The sequence below is a fragment of the Teleopsis dalmanni genome, chromosome X, assembly GCF_002237135.1.
Source record: "Teleopsis dalmanni isolate 2A chromosome X, ASM223713v2, whole genome shotgun sequence".
NCBI classification, from domain to species: Eukaryota; Metazoa; Arthropoda; class Insecta; order Diptera; family Diopsidae; genus Teleopsis; species Teleopsis dalmanni.
The window spans coordinates 36,480,433-36,504,603 of NC_051848.1; the positions used below are offsets into that span (position 1 = coordinate 36,480,433).

General features: G+C 28.0%; 1 protein-coding gene across 1 annotated transcript in view; it reads left to right on the forward strand.

Annotated features, from left to right (window-relative positions):
* The window catches only part of LOC119689976 (protein spaetzle 3), a 68,817-nt gene that overhangs the window by 30,243 nt on the left and 14,403 nt on the right, over positions 1-24,171 (forward strand). The window contains exon 2 of the mRNA XM_038104942.1: positions 12,725-12,858. Within this exon, the coding sequence (XP_037960870.1) occupies positions 12,725-12,858 (134 nt within the window). The remainder of the gene's footprint in view (positions 1-12,724; positions 12,859-24,171) is intronic.

Consider the following 24,171-nt stretch of genomic DNA (forward strand, 5'->3'; position numbering starts at 1 on the left):
ATTAAACCAGTTTAGTTTTACAAATATATACGGAAATCATAGAAATTGGTTAAGGTAGTTATGGGTTTTCATGCAATAAGCAGACCACACTTGTCACACACTCTGTGAGAAAATTATTATAATATGAAATGATCACTAATCGTATTATTGTGAGTCTATAAATATTTTTCTAAATTTTTCTATTCTATTTTTGAAATAAATTAATTTCTCATGCAATTTTAATTGAAAGTCACTTTTGCTAATAATTTCACGGAACAAAAAATAAATAAAATTTGTTAAGGAAGCTGCCGGAGCGAGCATAGTCGGACCAGTCAAGAAGCACTGGAAAGCGTTGCGGAAAAATATTAGCATCTTCCAAGTGGAAATTTACGCAATTTTAAAATGCGTATTTATCAATATTGAAAGGAATTACCAGGGTAAAAATATTGCAATACTGTTAGACAGCTAAGCAGCGATCAAGGCACTGAACTCGTATCAGGTGACCTCAAGACTGGTGTTAGACTGCCTTGAAAAGCTAAATCTGTTTGGCGTAACAAATCAGGTGTCGATTCTTTGGGTACCGGGATATGCTGGCGTACGCGAAAACGAATATGCAGACAAACTAGCCAGAAAAGGAGCAGCCACACCGATGATGGGGCCGGAACCTTTTTATGAACTTGGAAATAGTATGTTTCTTTCTCTCATAAAAATTAAGGAGAACCAGAATAAAAAGAATTTCTGGGATAATATATCAGGATAAAAACAACTCCTATAAAAACAACTCAAGATTGTATGAACCTATCGAAAGAAAAACTTAGAATTATCACAAGAATCGTAACTGGATGCAAAACTTACGTATACAAACTGTAGATTCTGTGTAGAGAGGAAAATGATAATATTAAATATTATAAACTTTTTCTTTAATTTAAAAAATAAATTAATTTCGTTGCTTCACTTCTGGTTTAATACATAAATACATAAATAATATAATTAATTTCTATAAAAATAAAATAAAGAAATTCAACAATTTTAATTATTTAATTATAACAATTCGATTATTTTGAAGCCCAGAAATCGATTGAATTTATTTTGGAAAATAAAGCGTCGTTTATCTTGTCAGCGTAAGGTTGCGACACCCAGTCGTTAACAATCTAAGTTTTTGCACAGCTTCTACGTGGTATCTCTGGATAGTTAACTGACACCCGCTTAGTAATGAACTAAGAGTCCGTACAATGACATCTCAAGTTTCTAAGATCTTAACTTTCCCAAGATCTTATGTTAGGTTGTGCACAAGGTTTTATTTCCGTCATTAGTCCCTAGTGAAGTACTCGTCAGTTCAAAACCCCATAATGGGTTGTTATAGCCACTTAGTAAGTTAGTTGTCTTTAATGTCAATGCTACCAACGGACAAAACCAACGGAAAACCTATGAGCTCGTTATTTTAACTAATATAGTAAAAAATATTAAGGATTATTTTTGTATCTATATCAATATATCTTGACATAATGACCAGAAGATAATTTAATACACCTCTTATTTATTTAATAAGTAATTATCATTGTTTTTATAAACAGCTAACAAGCACCGTGACTTTAAAATTTATTGTATCCTATATCTGCATTTCGAGTGATTTTCAAAGTCGTATCTCTTCAAAAAATAGTACTACATGACTTATTCTGCGAAATCTTTGTCCATTATAAAATGTTAAGTATACATCTTTAACCTTCTTTCCCCTATGTATTTGTGCAAGACAATTCTCTGGCATGTGTTCCAGGGTCATTTTTTTTTCTCTATATGCAGCATCTACAAATTTGAATACAGATGGTTCCAATTTAGTTTGGTGTTAGTTTAAACTATAATGTTGTGGTAGAGTTCCTTGCATAACTCTCAAATAATTTTTTGTTAATTTCAAATGTTCCATATATCGTCTTAGGTTTTGGGTGTCCATAACCGATTTAGAACGTAGTCAGCTTGATCGGTTTTTGGATATAACTTAGAAAATGTCATTCTTTTTTAGGTTACCAAGGTTTTTAGACCTGCAAGCAAGGTTTATTTTATAGCTCTAATAACTGATAACGTAGTATAAATAAAAAAGCTTAATATTCACACCTTCAATCTAATGGTAATTAATTTTACAATAAAATATATTTTAAATTGAAAAAGAAAAAATTATAAAACCCTAATATTAATAGTTCTTATACATTGTATCTTCAGTCACGTAGTTTCTTTTATTATTATTTTTTTAATTTGTATGGTTTGATATTTTGATATTAATCAATAGATCTTAAGGGTCTCTGTGACGTAATTTTTTTCAATTTTTCGAAAATATTATGCAATTTTTCATGAATCGACGACTTACCAAAAATAACAAAATTTATTACAATTCAGTCAAAACAATAATTTGTTTTTATTATTGTTGTTGTGGCAATTTATTAAAGTTTGTCACTTCTTGAAAAAGTATCGAAATAAGTAAGCCAAAGGCTAAAAATATATTTCAAGTTAAAATGAAAATGAAAACGAATTGACTTGACTTGACTTGGCTTGACTGGAGAATGAACTGGATTTTAACACTTTTTTCATGTTTTTCGAATCGTTTTTTTTTAATCATATCTTCTTTCTGTATCTCATTTTTTATTTAAGATACTATACCCGAATTATATGGCACTTGTTTCTGTGAAGCTGCCAATTGAAATTTTATTGGTGCAGGTTCAAAGCTAACAGATTTAGCAATTCACTTTCATTTCGCGCCTGGGTCGCTTCTTTGAATTATTGGAATACACAAAAAATTAATCTATTTTACCTTACAAGATAGATCAGAAGAAAATATTTAATTCAGATCGATATGGCAAATTGGAATTTTTAATTAAGAAATAATATAATGAAATTCAATAAAAGTTCTTTCTAAATAAATATATAGCATACAGAATCTTGTTATAATCTTGTTTTTGACTTAAATAGAAATCTACACGACCCAAACAAGGATGAGAAATCTAGTCAAAAAAGAGTTGGAGTTCCATATGTTTTATACATGCTCAAATTGCACATCATTGGACCCATAGATATGGTCCAAACAAGGATGAGAAATCTAGTCAAAAACGACTTGGAGTTCCTTATGTTTTATAAATATTCAAATTGTGCAGATTAAGTGATGTTTTGACATATGATTAAACTGTTTCATTGTTTTTTAAATATTTCAGTTCGAATTGAAATAAATAAATTGAAATAAATAAATAATTAAATAATTAAAGAAATAAATAGTTAAATATAATAATATATAAATAAATAAATAAATATGATAAAATTATTTTATTTTTTTTTTAAATACATTAGTACGAATTGAAATAAATAAATTTAAATGATTAAATATTAAATAAATAAATACGTAAATAAACATATTTAAAAATATATAAATAAATAAATATAAAAGAGGATAAAAAAATAAATGAATAAATAAATTAATAAATAAATACATAAATAAGTAAATAAATAATGAATAAGTAAATAAAATAAATAAATAAATGAATAAATAAATATATAAATAAATAAATAATTAAATAAGTAAACAAATAAGTAAATAAATAACAGATTAATGAGAGATTAGTAAAATAGAACGAATAAATAAATAAATTAATAATAAATAAATAAATGAAACAATAAGTATATAAGTATATAAGGAAATAAAAAATTTTCAAATACATGAATAAATAAAAAAAAATATATGTATAAATAAGTGAATAAATAAAAAACAACAATGAATAAGTAAATAATTATATTAGTAGATATATCGAATAAATAAACGAATAAATAAACAAATAAAGAAATGAATAAAGCAACAAATAAAAAAATATTAATAAGTAAATAATTTAATAAATAAATAAATAAATAAATAAATAAATAAATAGTTATATTAAAAAATATATATAGAAATATGTAAATATGTAAAAATGTAAATAAATAAATAAGTAAATAAGTAAATTTATAAATAAACGAATAAATAAGTAAATGAAAAAAGAAATAAAAAAAAAAATATAAATACGTAGATAGATGCATAAATAAATAAATAAATGTATCAATAAGTATATAAAAAAATAAGAGATTGATAGTCAAACGAATGAATAAATATATTAATTAATAACAAAAAAATAAATGAATCAATGAGTACATAAAAAATTAAAGAATAATAGTTAAACGAATGAATAAATAAATAAATTAATAATAGATAAATAAAGAAATCAATAAGTATATAAATAAATAGAAACTGAATAAACAAAATTATAAATAGGCATATGTATAAATTAATAGATATATAATTAATTAAATTAATAAAATAATAAATTAACAGGTAAAAAAGTAAGCATATATAAAAATTAAAGATAATATAAATAAAACAAAAAATTAAATAAATAAATATATATGTAAGTCTAAATAGATAAATAAATTAATAAGTCTGTGAATAAATTAATGAAATAATAAAAGAATAAATAAATAATTAAATAAATGAACATGATAATGTATTATTAAATAAATAAAATAACAAACAAAAACAATTAAATAAATAAAATAAAATAAATTATAAATTATTATACATTATATTATTATCTTATTATTAATTATTATAATTAAATCGAAGGTCTGTTTATAATTCTGTTTAAAATAATTTTATCCCAGAACGTATGCGACAGAGTCCTTATTAGGTCAAATATAGGTATTAGTGTTAATTATTTATTTATTTGCAAATAGTTACATTAATTAAAAAAAGTTAATCGCGGTATTTTGAAAATATAAGTTGACGTTATCTATTTGTTTGGAGATAAATTTCAAGGTTGGAGTGGTAACCCTTTGTGATACCACAGATAACGTATATCAAGCACGTTAGGACTTGAAATTTCAATTAAATTTTTTATTTCAATATATTTGAATCTGGCCATGCGGAGTTTGAGGATTGTTTTTATAACTTCACTTTAGAATTACCTGGAGGTAAACTTTACAGAATGCTATGGCCTAGATTAGAGAGTAAAAAAATAATTGATTTGGTTTCAATAAACATTCAGTTTGTGTGGTTACTGGAGTATTAATAGGCTATTGTATCAACATCATCAATAGTTCCATTCCAACAATTGGACTCTGCAAAAGATAAATTGAAGTTTATCAAGCACCTTCTATATGTTTGCTCATAACTATAGACGAAGTGATTAGAATATATATCAGACCTTCTCTTCGACGCGCTGACAGATCGCGGCGGAAGCAATTTTATGTGGAATTCATGCAATGTGGCTATACTAACCAATAACTTGTAATATGACGCATTGTTTTGGTAAAAAGAAGACATTTTTCTTCTTCATATGCAGGTATTGTCTCGGAATTATCACTTTTAAATGCACCAGTTAGGCTATATAGAGATCGTGTTAATGACCTGTACTAATCTTTTTTTGAGGTAGTAATTGCTTTGCCAGCTGTCTGTTCCGTTTTTGGTCACTGTTTGATCACTTCGGTTCTGGAGTGAAGTAATGGATCCAACATTCATCTATTGTTAAATATCGTCAAAGAAAGTCAGTTTTGAATCACTTCAACTGCTTCCAACATGTGCTCAAAATTATTGACTCGTTGTTATTTTCGATCAACTGGCATCAAACGTGGCACCTATATTAAAAAGACCTTTCTCATAGAGAAGTGTTCGTTCAAAATTACACATTCCTTTAAAGTCTTTAAGGTGTCAGTCATTCAGTTACGTCTTTTTTAAGTTAGATTTTGTGGACTTTTTTTTTGGGTTTACCTCTATTCGGTTACTATTGGTATTTGACGTCATAGGTATTTGTATAGCCGGGTTTAAAGTCAGCAAAGCTTGAAAGCTCATCTTTACCATTGTTACTGTCATCAGACTATGAAATTGCTTTGAATCCATCTTTCTGAAAATATAAAAAGTAAGGTTATTGTAACTAAATGCGTAATCGTTCGAAAAATGTCCTGAAAGATATTAATTGGAAGTTGCCAGTTTTTTAAAAAATTTTTTAGTTTTTCATTGATGTCACACTGGCAGTGTGTCATTCTACGGACTTCTTAGGCAATATGTTAGATAATGCTTTATGAAAATGGAAATTTATATTTGGTGTTAAGTATGCGCTCTTATAAGTGCTCTATAGACCTTTTCTTGTCTGATTTCGTTATGGGAATGCTTTTGGAATTTTCTAAATACATAAAGTATCTTTTATACTCAACTTTATATTTTTCTTCAACAAATGTTTAATATAGTTTTTTAAGAATTTAAAGCATATAGAGGTACATATATAAGTTTATCTTTTCTTTTGTTCAAACAACTTAGGTACAAAGTAGCCTGGAACTCGAAGTGAAGATTATTTAACTATAGGGACAAACAAAAACGGTATATTTTTCTTAACCTCATAAATACTTTGTAGCTTAAATGTTATGCAATAATTCAGATAAAAACTTAAAATTTAGCAGTAAATGAAATTTTCAGTTCTTTTTTTGGCAGTTGCAAAGCGGAGCCCACCTTCTTCTTAAAGGGCACCTATGGGCTCCTATAAGATATTTTGAAAAACAAAATTCATTGCAAAAGAGAAAGTTGCACAAAATTATTTTAATGACAGTAATGCAGGTAATAAGAGCAAAATAAAAGTGGTAAATGCGAAGACGAGTCGGGACAGACGATCTGAATTTCTGAACTCTCTAGTACGACATATCGTTTCATTTTGTATCTGTAATTATGTGCGAGTGTAGATGGGTAGGTAGGTAGGTAGGTAGGTATGTAGGCATTGGTTTTATTTTTAGCCAAAAATTTGAGATTAAAGTTCGTCTGTAGATTTCGCCAGTATCTTTGGTTTTTAAATTGAAATTGATGTTGTGCAGTTGCGGCTTATTGCAGTTGCAGTTGCAGTTGCAGTTTTGCATTTTAATTGGGGCAAAAACTATCGTTGTTGTTGTTGCTGCTGCTGCTGCTGTTGTTGTTGTTGTTGTTTAGTGCGTGATTTACATGCAGCATTTCACTTGTATAAGCAAATGTTACTTATATTGCATATTCTTCTTAACATTGACTTTATGCAGAAGTTGAAGTTGAAGTTGAAGTTTAATTTAGTTTTGACTTCAACACGTTTTGCTTACATTTTAGTTAATTTATATGCTTGGTATTGAGTGACAAATTTACTTCTGAAAAAAATCGAAAGAAATACGCCAATAAAATTAAATTAAATAAAAAATTTATCTAGAAATAAACTTGAAATGTGGTCAGCAATTTTAATGCTTTTTATGGAAAATCCAATGCAGAAATGCAATAGCCTGCATGGCAGGCAGCAGGCAAAAGGCAAAAGGCAGTAAGTCAGTAAATGCAATAAAGTTACGTGACTATATATTAAAGGATTTTGTTAAAATTTATTTTGTACGTTTTATATTTTATTGAAATTATTTTAAAAACCTTCTTTCTGTGTAAATGACAAATAAATTTTCCATTTGTAAAAAGTAATTTTGAACTTCAAGTGAGTAGCACTGCCTAGCGCGTAGGCAAGTGTTAATATATTCGTAATCACGTTGGGATCCATATGTCAGAAATGATTAACAAGAATCGAGACAGCTAAGACAACAATTGCATTGGCAAATGGTAATACAATAATAATAATAGCAACAAAATATCCAACAAGAGGCGTATAAAATCAATATTTTATGTCAAGCACATTTTTACGAAGAAACGCCTTCAAAATTCAAGTAGCACCGCAGAGAGACGGAAACATTCTGAACATTTGTACCGTCAGAGTGTCGGCTGTTGGCATGAATGAATATTGTCAATTATTATTGCCAATCTTGACGATCTTGCTGATCTCGCCGATCGCTATCGCTATGCTAATGAGCCAGCGATTGCAGTTTTCATGCAATCGCCGTTGCCGTCTCTCTGGTACCATATGTGAAATTGTCGGTTGGGTTTAATTGAAGATGACATGTATAAGACTCTTGTACTCGTACGTGTAGGTAATGACGCAAATATGCATGTGTAATATTAATTCTTACTCCGTGCTGGAGTTGCGAAATGTTAGACTGAAGTGTAGACGTAGTTACGAGAAAATAGACTTGATTCATTTTAGTTACTTCAAGTCTTCAAGGCTGTAAGACCAAATATTTTTGCGACTAAAACCGTGCATAATTGCTTTTAAAAATAAATTCATTTAATTTTCGTACTAAAATAACATATTGTGTAGTTTGAATAAAAGACAGTATTTAAGAACTTCGTGTTATTAGAACTGTGTATCTTGTAAGTTGTATTGGTATTGCAACTCTTCTAAGATTGTGACATGATTAAAATAAATTTAAAATAATAACGTGACAAAATCGTTAAAATTTCAAGTTATTTACCGTCAAATTTATACTCAAAAATAGAACTACTAGAAGTTAATAGAATATCTTTATTCAATAGACTTTTGTTAATACCAGTGAACCAGTGAATTGCGAATGATATAAACCAGTGACAGTAATAGTTTTAACTTACTCGCAAGTATTAATATATAATAAATTCGTGAAATTGTAAGAATTTCCATTAATTTCTGGTACTTCTAACTAAAAAATTATTTTGTTCCATGACAACAAAGAGAAAATGGGCTGATTGGTTAGTTAGAATAGTGATGACATTGGTTGATGACATGTGTATTTCGTATAGAAAATGGGACTAGTTGATTGGTTAAAGTTGAGACTACCCGGAGACCAACTAGCGGTTCTTCCAACATTTATATTTCGTATAGAAGATATGCCTAGTTGGTTGGTAGAGTTGTGACTATCCAGAGATCAATAAACGCTTTCCTTGATAAATATATTTCGTGCAGAAAATAAGGCTAGTTGGTTAGTGGAGTTGTGACTACCTAGAGATCAGTAAGCGCTTTCATTGACAAATATATTTCGTATAGAAAATAGAAGTTCGCTAGTTAGAAGAGATATGACTACCCAGAAACTACCCAATTAGTGGTATCCTCAATGCATATATTTCGTATAGAAAATGAGGCTAGTTATTTAAAAGAATTATGAGTACCCAGAGTACCCAATTAACTCCATACCTATTTCGTGTAAAAAATGGTTTTGGTTGATGGGTTAAAGTGGTAACTCTCCAATAGTCCAATTAGCGTTTTTGCTGTCATATTCCTATCATCAAAAAAAAAACTTTTTAATATTTAAAACATTTTTTAGTTTTTCTGCAAGTGAATTTATGAGCTGACTATACAGCCGTTTGAGATACTGCCAAATGTCCATCTTAAGTGGTTTTTGGATATACTTACTTGTTCATTGATTTTTCATACAAAAAACCAATAAACACTTTAATGTACGGTTTGCTTATAATACGTATGATACCACATATGTTATTGGCACTGCAACCAATACATAAACAACTTGACTCGATAAATAAAAGCAAAACCCTTAATATTAATTATTTTCTTTTTTTATAAAACAAACATTTAAAGGCATTTGTTAAAGTTTCAATCAAGTGAATTCTTGTGCTGACCATATAGCTGTTTCAGATACCGCCAAATATCTATGATAAGTGCTCACTAAAAATATCTACTGATCCAATTTAATTCTTAAATTGTAAGTATAAGAATTTGAAACCAGTGAGTTTTTCAAATTCGGACTGATTTATTTTGGTTATTTATTCAGATTATATCATATTAATTCAAACAAATGCATAAACCACAGCTATATAAATTAACTATATCAATTCAATTTCTGACACTTGCAGTGCACAATATAAAAGTACAATTAAATTACTTATTAAAAAATCAAAAAAAAATTTTTTATTTATTTTATTATTTTCTATTATTCTGTTATTATTATTTTATTATTTTCTATTATTATCTTGGATTGTAAAAAAATTTACAGGAAGATTACTCCTGATCTTCTTCTTAAAAGCTATATTTATATCTTTGGCTCAACAGAAAAAATACTTACCGTCTGGTAAATGTATATAAAAATTATTTTATAATAGTTTTTAATCTTATTTACTGTATATATCTATATCTCTGATGTGGAGTGTCAGACAGTGATAGCGAATTAATTTACTAATGCATTGTAGTATATTAATTAAGCCACTAAGGGAAAATTTATTCCAAACTTTGTTACTAATGTGTTTCCAATATATACTATATACTATATAAAAAAATTAAAAAATTCGAGCAAGTAGCATAAAACTGAAATAATGCAGCATTTTTATTTTAATGTTAAATTAGTTAAACAGATTAGCGTTTGTATACTTTAGTGGCCAATATCAAAAATGCCGTAATTTTTTCTATCAGAGCAGCAAAAAAATACTCGCAACTTACGAAAGACAACATGTGAAGCAACAACAATGCTCTTAAAATCTTCAGAGTTACGATTTACTCGCAAAAAATTTGAAATCTTAAGTGCAAACAAATTTAAAGATCATTCTATTCTGTGTGTTCACTGGAAACATGTTGCAAATGTTGCAGTCATTCGTTGCAGTCATATGAGCAGATATAATAACAAATTGCAATATATCACTTTATTTTGTTTTCTTTTATTTATATTAATTAATTTTTAATGTTAACAATAATAATATATCATATTGTACACAACACAACTAAAAACACATGACAAAAAAAAGCATTTGACATAGTGATGCCAATTTGTTTCAATCAGACTTAATGCTGTTTTTTTACCACTCTGAAACAAAAAATTAAGGCTATAATAATAATGTTTAGGTTACATTTAAAGTAGTTATTATGAGGTCTGTGAAAAATGGTATCTATTCAAAATAAAAGAATTTTTTAAATCCTAAAAAATGTCTATGAAGAAATATTTAGAAGAGGATTTTAAATTCAAACAATATAATTTACGAATAGTATCTTTTAATATGATATTAAAAAAAGTATCTATCTAGCGCGACATCAATAATTTATCTCAGCTATAATTCTGGATGTCGCAAGAATTAAGATGTGATGACATATAGTGTATTTGAAAACTTCAAAAAATAAAAAGTTATGTATATTATAATGTAGGTATAACTAGATATATACAGTGAGCGTAATTTACTTAGACGCACACAAAAAAAATGCTTTTATTTTTGTTAAAGAGCAAAGCTATTGATCTTTTTTCATTATTGTTTTTTCTTTTCCATTACTAAACGTAAACAAACATAAAAGGAATGTGATTTTTATTTTGCAAAGTTATAATGATGAATTTCATAAAAAAGAAGCTAAGTAAGTGCGCAATTTTTATAGACGCATATATTTGTTTCGGTAGTTCGGACTAGTTTATTTGATTGTTCTGTAAAAAGGTTTGTATTTCATAACACATTAATATTTGAGCTAATATTCTAAAAGCAAAAACCATACAAATTCTTTACGAAATAGGCTCCGCATTTGCGCAAGTCGAATGGCAAACGGAAAATTTCTGAGCGCTGAAGAAAAAGCCAAAATAGGGTGTTTACATCAAAATAGATTCTCAAAGAGGAAAATTGCAGGCCACATAAACCGATCGGAACACGTTGTAAGAAATTTTTCACGTTTGGGTGAGGAATATGGTAAAGCCCCTACGAATAACAAGCGAAATGCAAAGATAAATCGGCGACTCAAAAACCAAATAAAGGAAGAAGCAACAAAAAATCGGCTCAGTGCAGCTCAAATCGCATCAAAATTGCAGCTACCAATTAAAAAAAGAAGAGTGCTGCAAATTTTACATGCAGATGGCCACATAAAATGGAAGAAAATGATGAAACGGCCCCATCTGAAAGAAATGCACAAGAAGAATCGCATTGTTTTTGCTAAAAATCATATGCATTGGATCAAAGAATGGCACTCGGTTATTTTTTCGGACGAGAAAAAATTTAACTTGGACGGGCCAGACAGTTTCAGCTCTTACTGGCATGATCGTCGCCAAAACAATCCCATAAAAATGAGTAGAAACTTTGGAGGCTGATTTGTCTTGATATGGGGTGGCTTTTCACTCCATGGAAAACTTACTTTGTGCTTCATAAATACAAGAATGAACTCAGAGAAGTACACTGAAATGCTGAATGACGTTCTTATAAAGTTTCTGGAGGAACACGCCGATCGGGATCTAATTTTCCAGCAGGATAACGCCGCCATTCATGTGTCCAAGCTTTCAAAGTCTTACTTCTCGTCGAAGCAGATAACGATAATGAATTGGCCAGTAAGGAGTCCTGACCTAAAACCCATTGAGAACCTATGGGGAATAATTTCACGGAAGGTCTATGCCAACGGACGTCAGTATTCCACAGTGAGTGAGCTCAAAGCATCAATCCAAGAGGCTTGGGACAAAATCGACGATGTGATTATCAAAAAATTGATAGATTCGATGCCAAATCGAATTTTTTCAGTTATAAACCAAAACGGAGGAATTATAAAGTATTAAGCATTGTCAAAACTGTGAAAACTCTTTGATTTCTTTTGTTTAAACATAGTGCGCCTAAGAAAATTGCGCGTTTATTTTGCCTTATTTTTGTGTTTTTGTACATATGTAAGAAGAATGACTGATATGAAATATATTTCTTTTTTGTTTTTTACTATCAAGCACTGCTTTTTCTTTTTCAACAAAAAAAACATTTATATTCGAGTTCGTTGTATCATTTTTGAAAAAATATTAAGTGCGTCTAAGTAAATTGCGCTCACTATATAATATTATGTATAGCTAGATACTTTTTTAGTCATTTTAATATAAAATGTAATATTATTTATAGCTCTAAAATACTTTATTAATATTATACATATTTTTATTTCTCTAGATGGCAGCAAAAAATCTTCAATGCCCACAGTAACACCAATACAGGGTCCGATATTTTTAAAAAATGGCAGTGTACCAGTAGTACCACTATTCTCTTATCCCACCATGAACAATGGATCATTTGTGCAAATTCCGGTAAGCTTTTAGTATAATTGGTAAATAAATAATGTTTTTTTTTTAAATAAGAAACTTGACTATAAATTTAATTGTACCTACAATTTTATGTGAATCATCTTTAATTGTAATTAAAAACTAGTGATATAGTTAAAATCCAGAAGCTATGTTATATACTTGCATTTGAAATAAAAATAATGAATTTAGATTATTTATTCTATTTCAATCATATTTTTCGAAGGACTTGTAAGCCGATTAAGCAATGTCCTATATTTTGTTATACATTCAATATTGGATATATTGAAAAGTTGCAATGCTGAGTAAAATAGTTTGGTATAGAACTGATCTTTATTTCAATGTTTCATTGCTTGAAAAAACTGGCCTCTCAATCTTAATATAACCCCAATTAATAAACAACTTCTTACATTTTACGATAATTTTTGCTTAGAAATATGTATGCATTCAGATAGATTAGATAGGTGGATACATTAATATAGCTTATTCAATATATTTGATATCAATATTTTGAGTCAACAAAACAAAAATTTTAGATATTCACAAATAGAAGTATCTTTCACTACTGATTTGAATTTGACAGTATTTGAGATTAGATAGCGAGTGTCTGTATTAGTAAGTACTAGTACTAGTATGTAATACCACTAAATAGTAAGTACTATTATAAATACCAGCAAATTTACTATTTTAGCTTATAATTATGTACCCAATACTACGTAAATTTTCTGAAATAATGTTAAAGTTAGATTGAGTGATATCATCGTTCCTAGTGATCCACCAAGGCTCATTGAGATATTGCGTCACCGCACAAAATTCAGGGATTTGAAAACTACATTGGGTAATAATGGCAAATTTAATAAAAAATATCGTTATGTATGTATATAAGATTTCGTCAGGTATTAGATCTAAGTTTTCGTATATAAATTTAGTTATGTATAAAACACATCCTCGTCATATGTTATAAAAGTGATATAGTATAAAATATCACTAAATAAATATAACAAATAATGTATTTTCTATAATACTATTATTTAGTTATGTTAGAACACTAAATATATTGAATTTCATATTGAAAGCACTTGCGTAGTTGTCCAGTAATCTAGAATACAGAAATCTATGGTAATCTACTAACCCATTTGAAGAGCGCAACCTGAAATCAAGAAGAGTTTTACGTATGAAAAAATATTATGTATGCAGATGAACTTTTTATATTAAAACTTATGTCTTCCATAGATTTCGGTTTTCAGATTATAAAAAAAAATATCTTCCAACAGTTTTTGTTGAAAATCTTTTTATTTTGTTATTCAAATTTATATTTACTTTTATAAACGTATGCAGTTTATTTCCACTCTAATATTTGCTTTATATGATTTTAAAAACTCATAAAAAGTCTATAAAATATAAAGTCGTAAAACAGATTTTAGTCAAAGTTTCTTTGCGGTTTTATTAAGCTGTTATTTTTGTCAACACTCACTTGGAAACCATCTCATTTGCAACTCATATTTGATCATATAATTCATTTCGTTAAACAATATTTTTTAGTGCATATCTGCTTCTGGTCTTTAATATATCTAAAATGTTAATCCAAAACGTAATGTACGCTTTTAGCGCAGATAAATTTTTGTTATCTCTTAAAATCTGTCTTCAAGTCGATTAATTTTGATTTAATATTTTATATTTTAACTAATGTGTTTTTTATAGGATTGTTGAGTTAAAGTTAACGAACAAATTTTGTATATAAAAAATCCAGAGTGTTAGATTTCTTAGAAGAACAGAAGACAAAGGTTCACCTAGGCTTACTAAACGTTTGAAAGATCAGTAGCATATACCTACAAGTAGTAGCAACCTAGTTTGCATCTCGAGAATATGGTACCCTTAGTGCAGAAATAGTTTAAAGTGCAATTCATACAATTTGGTAACCGTTCTATACACATAAGATAAGATACATTACTATTATATAAGAGTGTTTTATATGACTCTATTTTTCAAATGCGCCAATAAAACTTTACAGCTATGTTTTTGAACCTTTTTCGTGGTGCGTCTCACTTAAGGCTTTAAATATAATTCTAATACCCTCCCTTTATACTCAAGGAATGTTCGTAACTGTTAGCAGATAATTCGAATATCTTTACTTTTTTGAACGGCGAAAGACGAATCGCATCTTCCACCTCCCCTTAAATAACCTCTTATGAAGTCTTGCTCAATCACAAGACTTCATGGTCACTGTTTTTGCAGAATTAACCATGTTAATGACAAAGAGAAATACTGCTATATACAGTACTATACTATCTTTGTTAATTAATAATTATTATTCCATGCTCATCTCAAAATACAGTTGGCATAATTATTCTAGCGAACTGCTGTATTTTTTTGGGAGCTTTAAAAGGCCCTACAGCCTACCACCGATTTTTATTTGAAGTGTTGTAATTGAACCATGTTTCGCCCGTTACTATACATCATATGATAAATTTCTTCTTATTATATCTAGAAGAATTATATGGTAATATAATAATATATAATATAATATATAATAATATATATAATATATATACATATATAATATATATAATATATAATACAAATATGTAATAATATATAGTATTTCTAAAGAACGCTTATCGTTAATGTGAGTCTGGTTTTGTAGAACCATAATAAAGTCCTCACTTCCCTAATAGGTTTCTTAAGATCTTATGTTTACGTATGTATGCAGTGAAGACTTAATTTTAATGTTGATATCAGTTCTTTGTTACAGCTTTATTAATGTTTATTTGAATTAATTTTGTGGAATGGTTTTATATTACCCGGAATTACCCGGAATTAATGTATTGAGCAATTAAATTTTTATACTTTTTTTTTCAAGGTTTCTAATCAGAAACATAACTTTGTTATTTACAAACAAAAAAATATGGCAAAAATCATACTTGCTGACAACACAGTCATACTTGTCATACTTATTCATATATATATATATATATATATATATTTCTTACTTTCATGCATTTCCAGCAATTTCTCTGATTTTCATTCGAAGATCATTGAAAATGTTATACAGAGATGCTTATAAGACCGAGGGTTCGAAAATCTTCAGAACAGTCTCTGTTTTTTTTTTTTTTTCATTTGAAGCTGATTTGTTTGTAAATCTTCTTTTCCGTTTTGAAGGTTTGGTCCTGATAACTATTATTTCTATTTAACTATTATTTTAGTACTCTGTATGTTACTATAGCGTTCTCTCAAATATTTTATGATAAACGTTAGCTCTTACTTTTGAATAAAATACAATGTATATCAGACTTAAATGCACTAAAACCACCATATAAGAGGTAAGGTAGAAGAGGTAAGGTGCTGATATTAGAGCTACTTACGATATTTCACAGTAGTATTAAAAGTCTGAGTCTTGAAAGCGGATGACGAACGTACATGCTTAATGGTCTGGGCATAAGCCATTGTCAGTAAGACCAAAACGAATGAGGTATTTGATGCAGTTAGTATGACCAGTATTTAGTGTGCCTAAAGTCATGATGATTTTACAATTTCTTGTTTGATTCAGATTGTATCGAATTTTAGCTTTTATTTCGATTATTGTTTTTAGTATATTTCTATACGTATTTTGGCAAATTCGCTTTTATCTTCAACAGAAGAATTCCTTATATTAAAAATTCTATACAATTTACAAAATATTAATACTTATTACAGGCATAATATTTAATTTTAATTAGTAGGGTTTTTGTTTTTGTGCTTGAGGGTGATATGTAAAAAACGGTGACGGGATGGGTCCGGTTCTGTTGTACAGGCTTGATTATGGGTAGGTGTGTATACCCAGATAATATATATAAAAAGCTTTGATGATACGTTGCCCCTTAACACCAACCATAGTTTTACTCCAGCGGATTTTTAAAATTGTCTGAGGGATTTTAGAATCCGTATTTATTCTTAAAAGAATTTTTAAAAGTTTAATTAGAGATTAGTACAATAAATACTAATCTATGTAAATATATATATAATCTCATCTGTAACTAATCTTTATTTATTATTAATTCTATTCTATTAGTAAATATATCTAATATGCATATATATAAATATTAACATTCATATATGAAACGATATACTTTATGAATTTATACTAAAACAACAATTGTTTTTATGATGTTGATGAGGTCTTGGCGCGAAGGCAATATCTCTTATATTTAAATATTCGATAACATTAAGAGAATTAATCAATAAGTTTTTAAATTCTATAAAATACATAAATTTTATGTACCATGCATACATGCATATATGCATGGTATGGGTATAATTATTTATATTAAAATTTATTTGTCTCTGATAAGACGTTAATTTACGCACTTTCAACAACAACAAAATGAAGATTTATTAAATTAACACCACTGCCCTACCCATATAAACTAAATGAAACTAAGTGGAGAAAAAAGCACCAACATGAAGAGGCGAGCTGAAACCACAAAAAGACCAAATGTCATAAGATCGTTACCATCAGAAAAGGTAGATATGAGTCTGTATATTTATGGCAGGCAGAATTATGGCAGAGTATGTATAGGCACAAAGCAAGTAGGTATATTACCACTGATGATGATGTTCAAAACCACAATAACTTAGGCAGCACAATAAAGAGAACGAAGGTCAATAGCCAATTGCCTGGTTGTGATGGTGTTTTTCTTCGTGAATGACTATTTGCCAACGTAGTTTCTGTTCAAAGTATGTATATTTGTATCTGTATCTGTATCTGTATCTGTATCTGTGTTTTTTGTATTTCACATTTTCTAAATATTGCTAAATATACTTTTGTGCCTTTTTTGCGGCTTTTTGCATTTTATAACCGCAGCCGACCTTCATTCATCAAAATTCGAAATTATTTCCGTAAATGATCAATATTATTCGAAATTATACGTGCAAACACAAAGAGGCAGACCAACAGATACGCATTAAAAACAAATTGACTTTGCAAAAAGTTAAAATATATTAAAAAACAAAAACAAAAACAAAAAAAAAACAAAATTAAATAAATAAACAAAATAAAATTAAAAATATATAATTAAAAAAAACTAATCAAATCAATAGCATAAAAAAAACAAAAGAATTTATAAGATAAGCCGGCTTAAGTCAACTTTAAGTGAGGTTCAAGAGGCGATATGAGCTCTTGAGATACATAGTTGCACGAGAATGACAAGCATACGTCAGAGCATGAAACACGCTTTCAGTAAGATGATCAATATATTTGACCATTAAGCGGCAAATCGATATTTATTATTGTTTTTCATAATTTTATCTTAAATTTACTTCTAATACGAATGGATGCTCACACCTATCACAGGAAATTCGAATTCACACTGATAAACTATATCGATGACCTTTGCATCGTCATAAAAAGTAAAGAGTAGATATGATATAACTAATACTATTTGGTTTGCATGACTAAATAGTGTATAACAATGAAATTGAATTGATTTTTAAAATCAGTTATGACGAAAGAAACTATTTTCTTAATATAAACTATGGTTCATAACTATGATTAAGAGCGATTTTCGAACAGCAGTGAATTGCAACAGCAAAATTTTATTATTTATAAAAATAATTTAATTTTTGGCTGACCACACAGCTGTTTCAAGTACGCATCAACAGTGGTCTTGGAATTATTTCTGATATTAATTATTAGTAAATAATTTTTTGAGACTGCCAGTGCCAAGGGTAGCACTCGTACCCTGCTAGATTTGAAACTCAGAGTTAGCGTTCATTTAGCTAACTGACCCGAAGCCATATTTACAAAATTATTAAAAAAAATTAATAAAAAGTTCACTGCTTTATACTTAACTACTTCACAATAAAGTAGTTCACTACTTTTCGAAACCTCTTTACAAAATTATTATTATCAATAGAAAAGAAGACAAAATAGATTAGCGTAATTTTACATAACTGGTAATGGCAGAATGTTAAGTTCTTAATATTTGCGATATATTGTTACGTAGGGTTGACACTAACTTATCTGATATAGTATATATACTCGTATCTTACAGCAAAGAGTAGGCGAAATTACAATGGAGAATATCAATTAGAGTTCTGTAAATTTGCTCAACTGGAGCTCACCAATTCTTATGACGTTTTTGTTTGGTGAAACTGGAGTTAATCTAGATTAACTCTCGTTCTGTCAAATTTTGTTGTCCAATTAAAAAAATTTTAGAGTAATCTAACATTTACTTCTTATAGTTGTGTTAGTAGTTATTTATAGTTTTCATAAACCAAATCACTTTATTTATCAAGACATATAAAACAGCTGTGAAATTCAAGGTAATCTTGCTACTCTGACTAAATATTTAGAGTGTTATAAGTTTCTTCTAAAAGTGAATCTCGATTGTAAAAGTTATCCTAGATTTATCAATCGAAAAGTATTTGTAATTATCAAGACATTTCGTATAAATTGCGTATCTATATATTTATGATGAGTATTATTATTATACCATATATATGTGTGTAATCAATTGACTATTATTAATTTCCCCAGCATTGCTTAGAGTGAGGTTTTCCTACCTTCTACTAAATATTAAGCTTTCGATTATTAACATCACATAAGAATAAATTGTTAAAGTAAGATTTTAGAATTATGTCGTGAAAAAGAGTTCTATATGTGAAATGGAGTTCCACACGTGGAATTTTCCATGTAGTGTCAGAAGAATGTAGAATGCACTCTACATGTGGAGTGCCAGAAGAATGTCTAAATTCTTGAGAACGTTTTCTAACTAATTATTCTAAATTTTCAATTACAATTTAGCACACAGCACCTATATTTTCAGAGGTATTGGATTTTCAGCATCGTAAATATTATCATCTCACCGGAATTTTTTTAATAAGTTACGAATTGTTAACTATGTTTTTTTCCAAAATCTACGAAAATAGTTTCACCTGGTATTTATTGTATAAATTTCATAATTTCATCTTCATAGTTATTTCCTAAGCAATTCAAAATACAAATTTAAATTAAATATGAGTGATATATAGTATTGATTTGACATCTCTGTTTTTTATATTAATGAAGTCTCATGAGCAACTGACTTTCTTTGCGGCTTTCCTGTTAAACTATGCTAATTTTTACTTTTGCTGAGCGTGGAGACTCTGAGTGATATTCTGAGTGATTGATATGTAATTTATATAATTTATATAATTTATAACAAAAACGTGTTAAATTTTAATTGTGATAAATTTTAGAAGTTTTGAAATTTATGTTAATTATGTCATAACATATATTTACTCGTATTTTTTATTATTCTTCCTTCTTCTGTGTTAAGTGCAAGTTTCTGAAAAATTACATTTTCACCGCCATCAATCTTATTTATGCAAATTATTTATAATATTTTTAAGAATAAGCAAATAAAAATCAAAGAAAAATAATTCAAAATTCAAAATTCAAAAATAAAATTAAACCAGTCGCGTGCTAAAATACGTAAGAATCACATTTGAATGCTCCGTCAAACATATTTATGATTTCATAGACTCCATACACGTTGCTCCATACACGTTCCGTTCGTATAGCAATACATATATATGTGGTATATAGTATATGACAGTATCTACATACATATATACTTATAAATGTTTATATAGCAAAGCTGCATAATATTTATAAATTCATAAAAGATTATTAACAAATCAATGCAAAGGAAATAGAAATATGGTATCTGTCATCTAAATTTTAATTATGTTTATTTTTATTCGCCTGATATTTATAAATTTTAAATATTTATTTTTAAAATATTTTTAAAACATTTTTTCTAAATTTAATATTAATTTTTTTAAAATTATGAAATAAATTGAGTAATAAAATAACGTTTTAAGCAGGCAATCTCTACCAAGATTGAAGGATGGCAGAGAAGCAGTTAGATATATACATATACCGATAGTCAAGCATGTAGAATATAGACCACCACATTGATTTAAGATATAGTGTATTTAAAAAAAAGGACCACTAATTAACAATAAATATCGTAGTAAAAATTTCGTAGCAGCATTTCTGCATATCTGATATATTGTTGAACCGTACAGAAAACTGCATATGGCTAGTTCGAAGTGGTGCAAAAAATATGGAAGGCTATCTGCTGAAGCCTCTTATTTATACGCTAAACAATAACACTACTCTCTTGCTTCAAGAGACTAATTGTGAAGTCTCTTATTATCTAAGAGACTGCAGAAAAAAATGTTGCCAAAGCTATGAAAAATGTAATAATGGTTCACGTTATTAGAAATTATAATGAATATCAACAGTTTCAGTTATCAGCTCAAATTGAACAAAAACAAAGATTTAAGCAAAATTAAAAAGTTTCATAAATTTGAAAATTGTGGAAAATTAATATTTTAAAAATTCACAAAAGTTTTCGTGAAGAATTGAATTTATTAAATTTAATTTATTAACAATTAATAACAATTGTTTATTGTAAAAGGAAATTTCAAAATTTCCTAAATTGTCTCCAATGTTTTTAATTCGCTATATATATTTTAATTATGGATTCTTAATTTTTTGATATCTATTTAAATTTATATAAAATTTAGTTTACTTTAAATTTTACACTCATACGTAAGACTTGTTAAATGCGAAGACATAACATTCGACAAATTGCAACAATGATGCCAATAAATCAGTAGGAGACTTTAGTAAGAGACTTGTGTTTTTTTCCGCCTTTTTTAGCGGTCGAATACACTTATTCCACTTATGATTGTATGGAATAGTTAATGATAATATGCTATTATTAGTTAATGGATTCATTTGATAAGAGTTTATACCGAAAGAGAACTGAAACACATCATTACATACAAAGCAATAAGTATCTTTTAAACCAATGTCTATCTGTCCGTTGTTTTTAACAGCCAACTCTCTAAAAGTGGATGGTATCTTGTACTTTACCCACCGAAACGCTTAGGTCTTAACTCTTAGAGAATGTTTGCTGTAAAATATGATTTACTTTAATCCATGCTATCAATAATTCGTTCGATATGTTATTGATCGCAATATATATCGTATATAAATTCTATTACAATATTGTCACATATTTAGGCCACAACTAAATACATTATACTCATGACAATTAGTACGTATTATTATTTATTTTAATCTTTGTACTCTGAAGAAAATAAAAATAAAAATGATCTGGACATAAAATTTTATGTTTTTATCTTCAATGTTGTTTTAATATATTCTTTTCAAGTATACATACTCTAAAATTTTTACCTATCTATACTTGCTTTTTTCAAAAGTTGGATTAAAATATCGGTGAATAGATAGATATATAGATAAATAGGTGGGAAGATAGATAGACGGACCCTCACGCTGCCAATGGTCTTCCTTTAAAATGCTAATTGATGCCGGTTTGAAGATACATGCCGCGATTTTCATTATATGTACTATATATAATAAAAAAAGACGCTCTATACCATAACAATTTTGAAATATAATTCTCTGAATTATGGAGAGCATACTGTACTTTTTTCAATAATGAGGAAACCCATTTGGAATTGGATGATAAGTTTGAAATATTGTGTAATATGATTTATGTGATTGAAGATTGAATTAACTCACTATTAGAATTATATTAGAAAATAATAATAAATAAAATAATAATAATTTTAAAAAATTAAAGATCATGTTTTAAGTTCATAGTTATTTTTAATTTAATTGTATAATCAAGAAATTATCAATATTTTTAAAGTTTTTAGTATAAATTTCTAAATCTGCTAAAATTAAATTAGTTTAATATTAGCTGGGTTTCGATAATTGAATGATGACTCTTACAAATTTATCTATGATGAATCTAAAGATCAAGTTTATTGATTGGTCGGGAATGATGTTTTAATATTTCTGCATTAAAAGTGATAAAATTTCAAGCTTCAAGCTTTAAGCATTGACAAAATAATTTAAACTTTTTCAATGTAAAAAAAAATATATCTTAAAGAAATTGAATGTTATATATAAAAGTCAGTGATACACCAAGATAGAAGTTGAATTTGTACTCATTGTTCATTATTTAGTTCATTATTCTTTCAGTTTGTCAAAATGAATTTCAGAAGTGTCATTAGTTGGAGAGAATATATTCGAATGAAATTGCGCAAACCATTTGATCAAATTTGAAGAAAAACTCATGAATTAGTATCTGTACAAAAGTAAAAAGACTATTCCAAAAAAAGAGACTTACGGAGTTCATATGAAAAAGTGATGGACGAAACAGGAATATATTTTCATGACTTCAATATATCGATTCTTAAAAAGTATGTAACATAGACAGGTCACAAACTAAATAAAGTTGATATTTATTCAAGACAATATGTTTTGGACAATATCTATTTGAGTTGTTCTTATTCTAGTAGGAATTCAGTTGAAGTGATTATGAACTCGGTTAAATATATTATATTTATCTCGCATATGATTTGACCACACTACACACTTTTAATATATATATTCCTTGTGGTTGAGGCCGTGGAACTGTAAGCTCCGTAAAATCGATAATTGTCAGAAAAGTGTGTTTGAACACTACTGTGAATTCAGTATACGCGAAATAAGACATACTCTCTTCTTCTACAGACTGCAGAGTACCCCGAAAATGACTGCAGGTTTCATAATATACTGAAGATGACTAAAACCTTCACAATACCCTGAAGATGACTAAAGACTTAGACTTAGTGAAAATGACTATAAGTTTTAGAGTTTGCTAAAGATAATAGATAATAGATTTTAGAATACCCTAAAGATGACTATAGATTACAGAGTACTTTGAAGAGGACTACAGATTTCAGAGTACTCTGAAGATGATTAAAGATTTTAGAGTACCCTGTATATGACTACAGATTGCAGAGTACTCTGAACATGACTATAGACTGCAGAGTGTCCTAAAGATGACTGTAGACTTCATAGTATCCTGAGAACGACTACACAGTTCAGTGTATGCTAAATATGACGATAGACCTCAGAGTGCCTTGAATATGACTATAGGCTGTAGAGTACCTATGGGCTGACTATGGACTATAGTTAAAATATTTAAGAGAAAAAAAATGAAAGTTTAAAAAATAATGTATTAGTTTTTTTTGTTCAATTATTTTTCACATTTAGTATAATCTTTCACTTTAATGTCAAAATTAGTATTTGAATAATAATCTCTTAAATGGGTTTTTTCATTAAGCGATAAGAGATAATTAAACTAATTTATATACTATATTTTCAAATATTGTTTAATAATTTGAGTTTAATCAAATATAGTTGCATTGAATGTTTGTTTAGAGTTTAATACAGATAGCATAGCGCTCATTAAATAGCAGAATATTACGTTT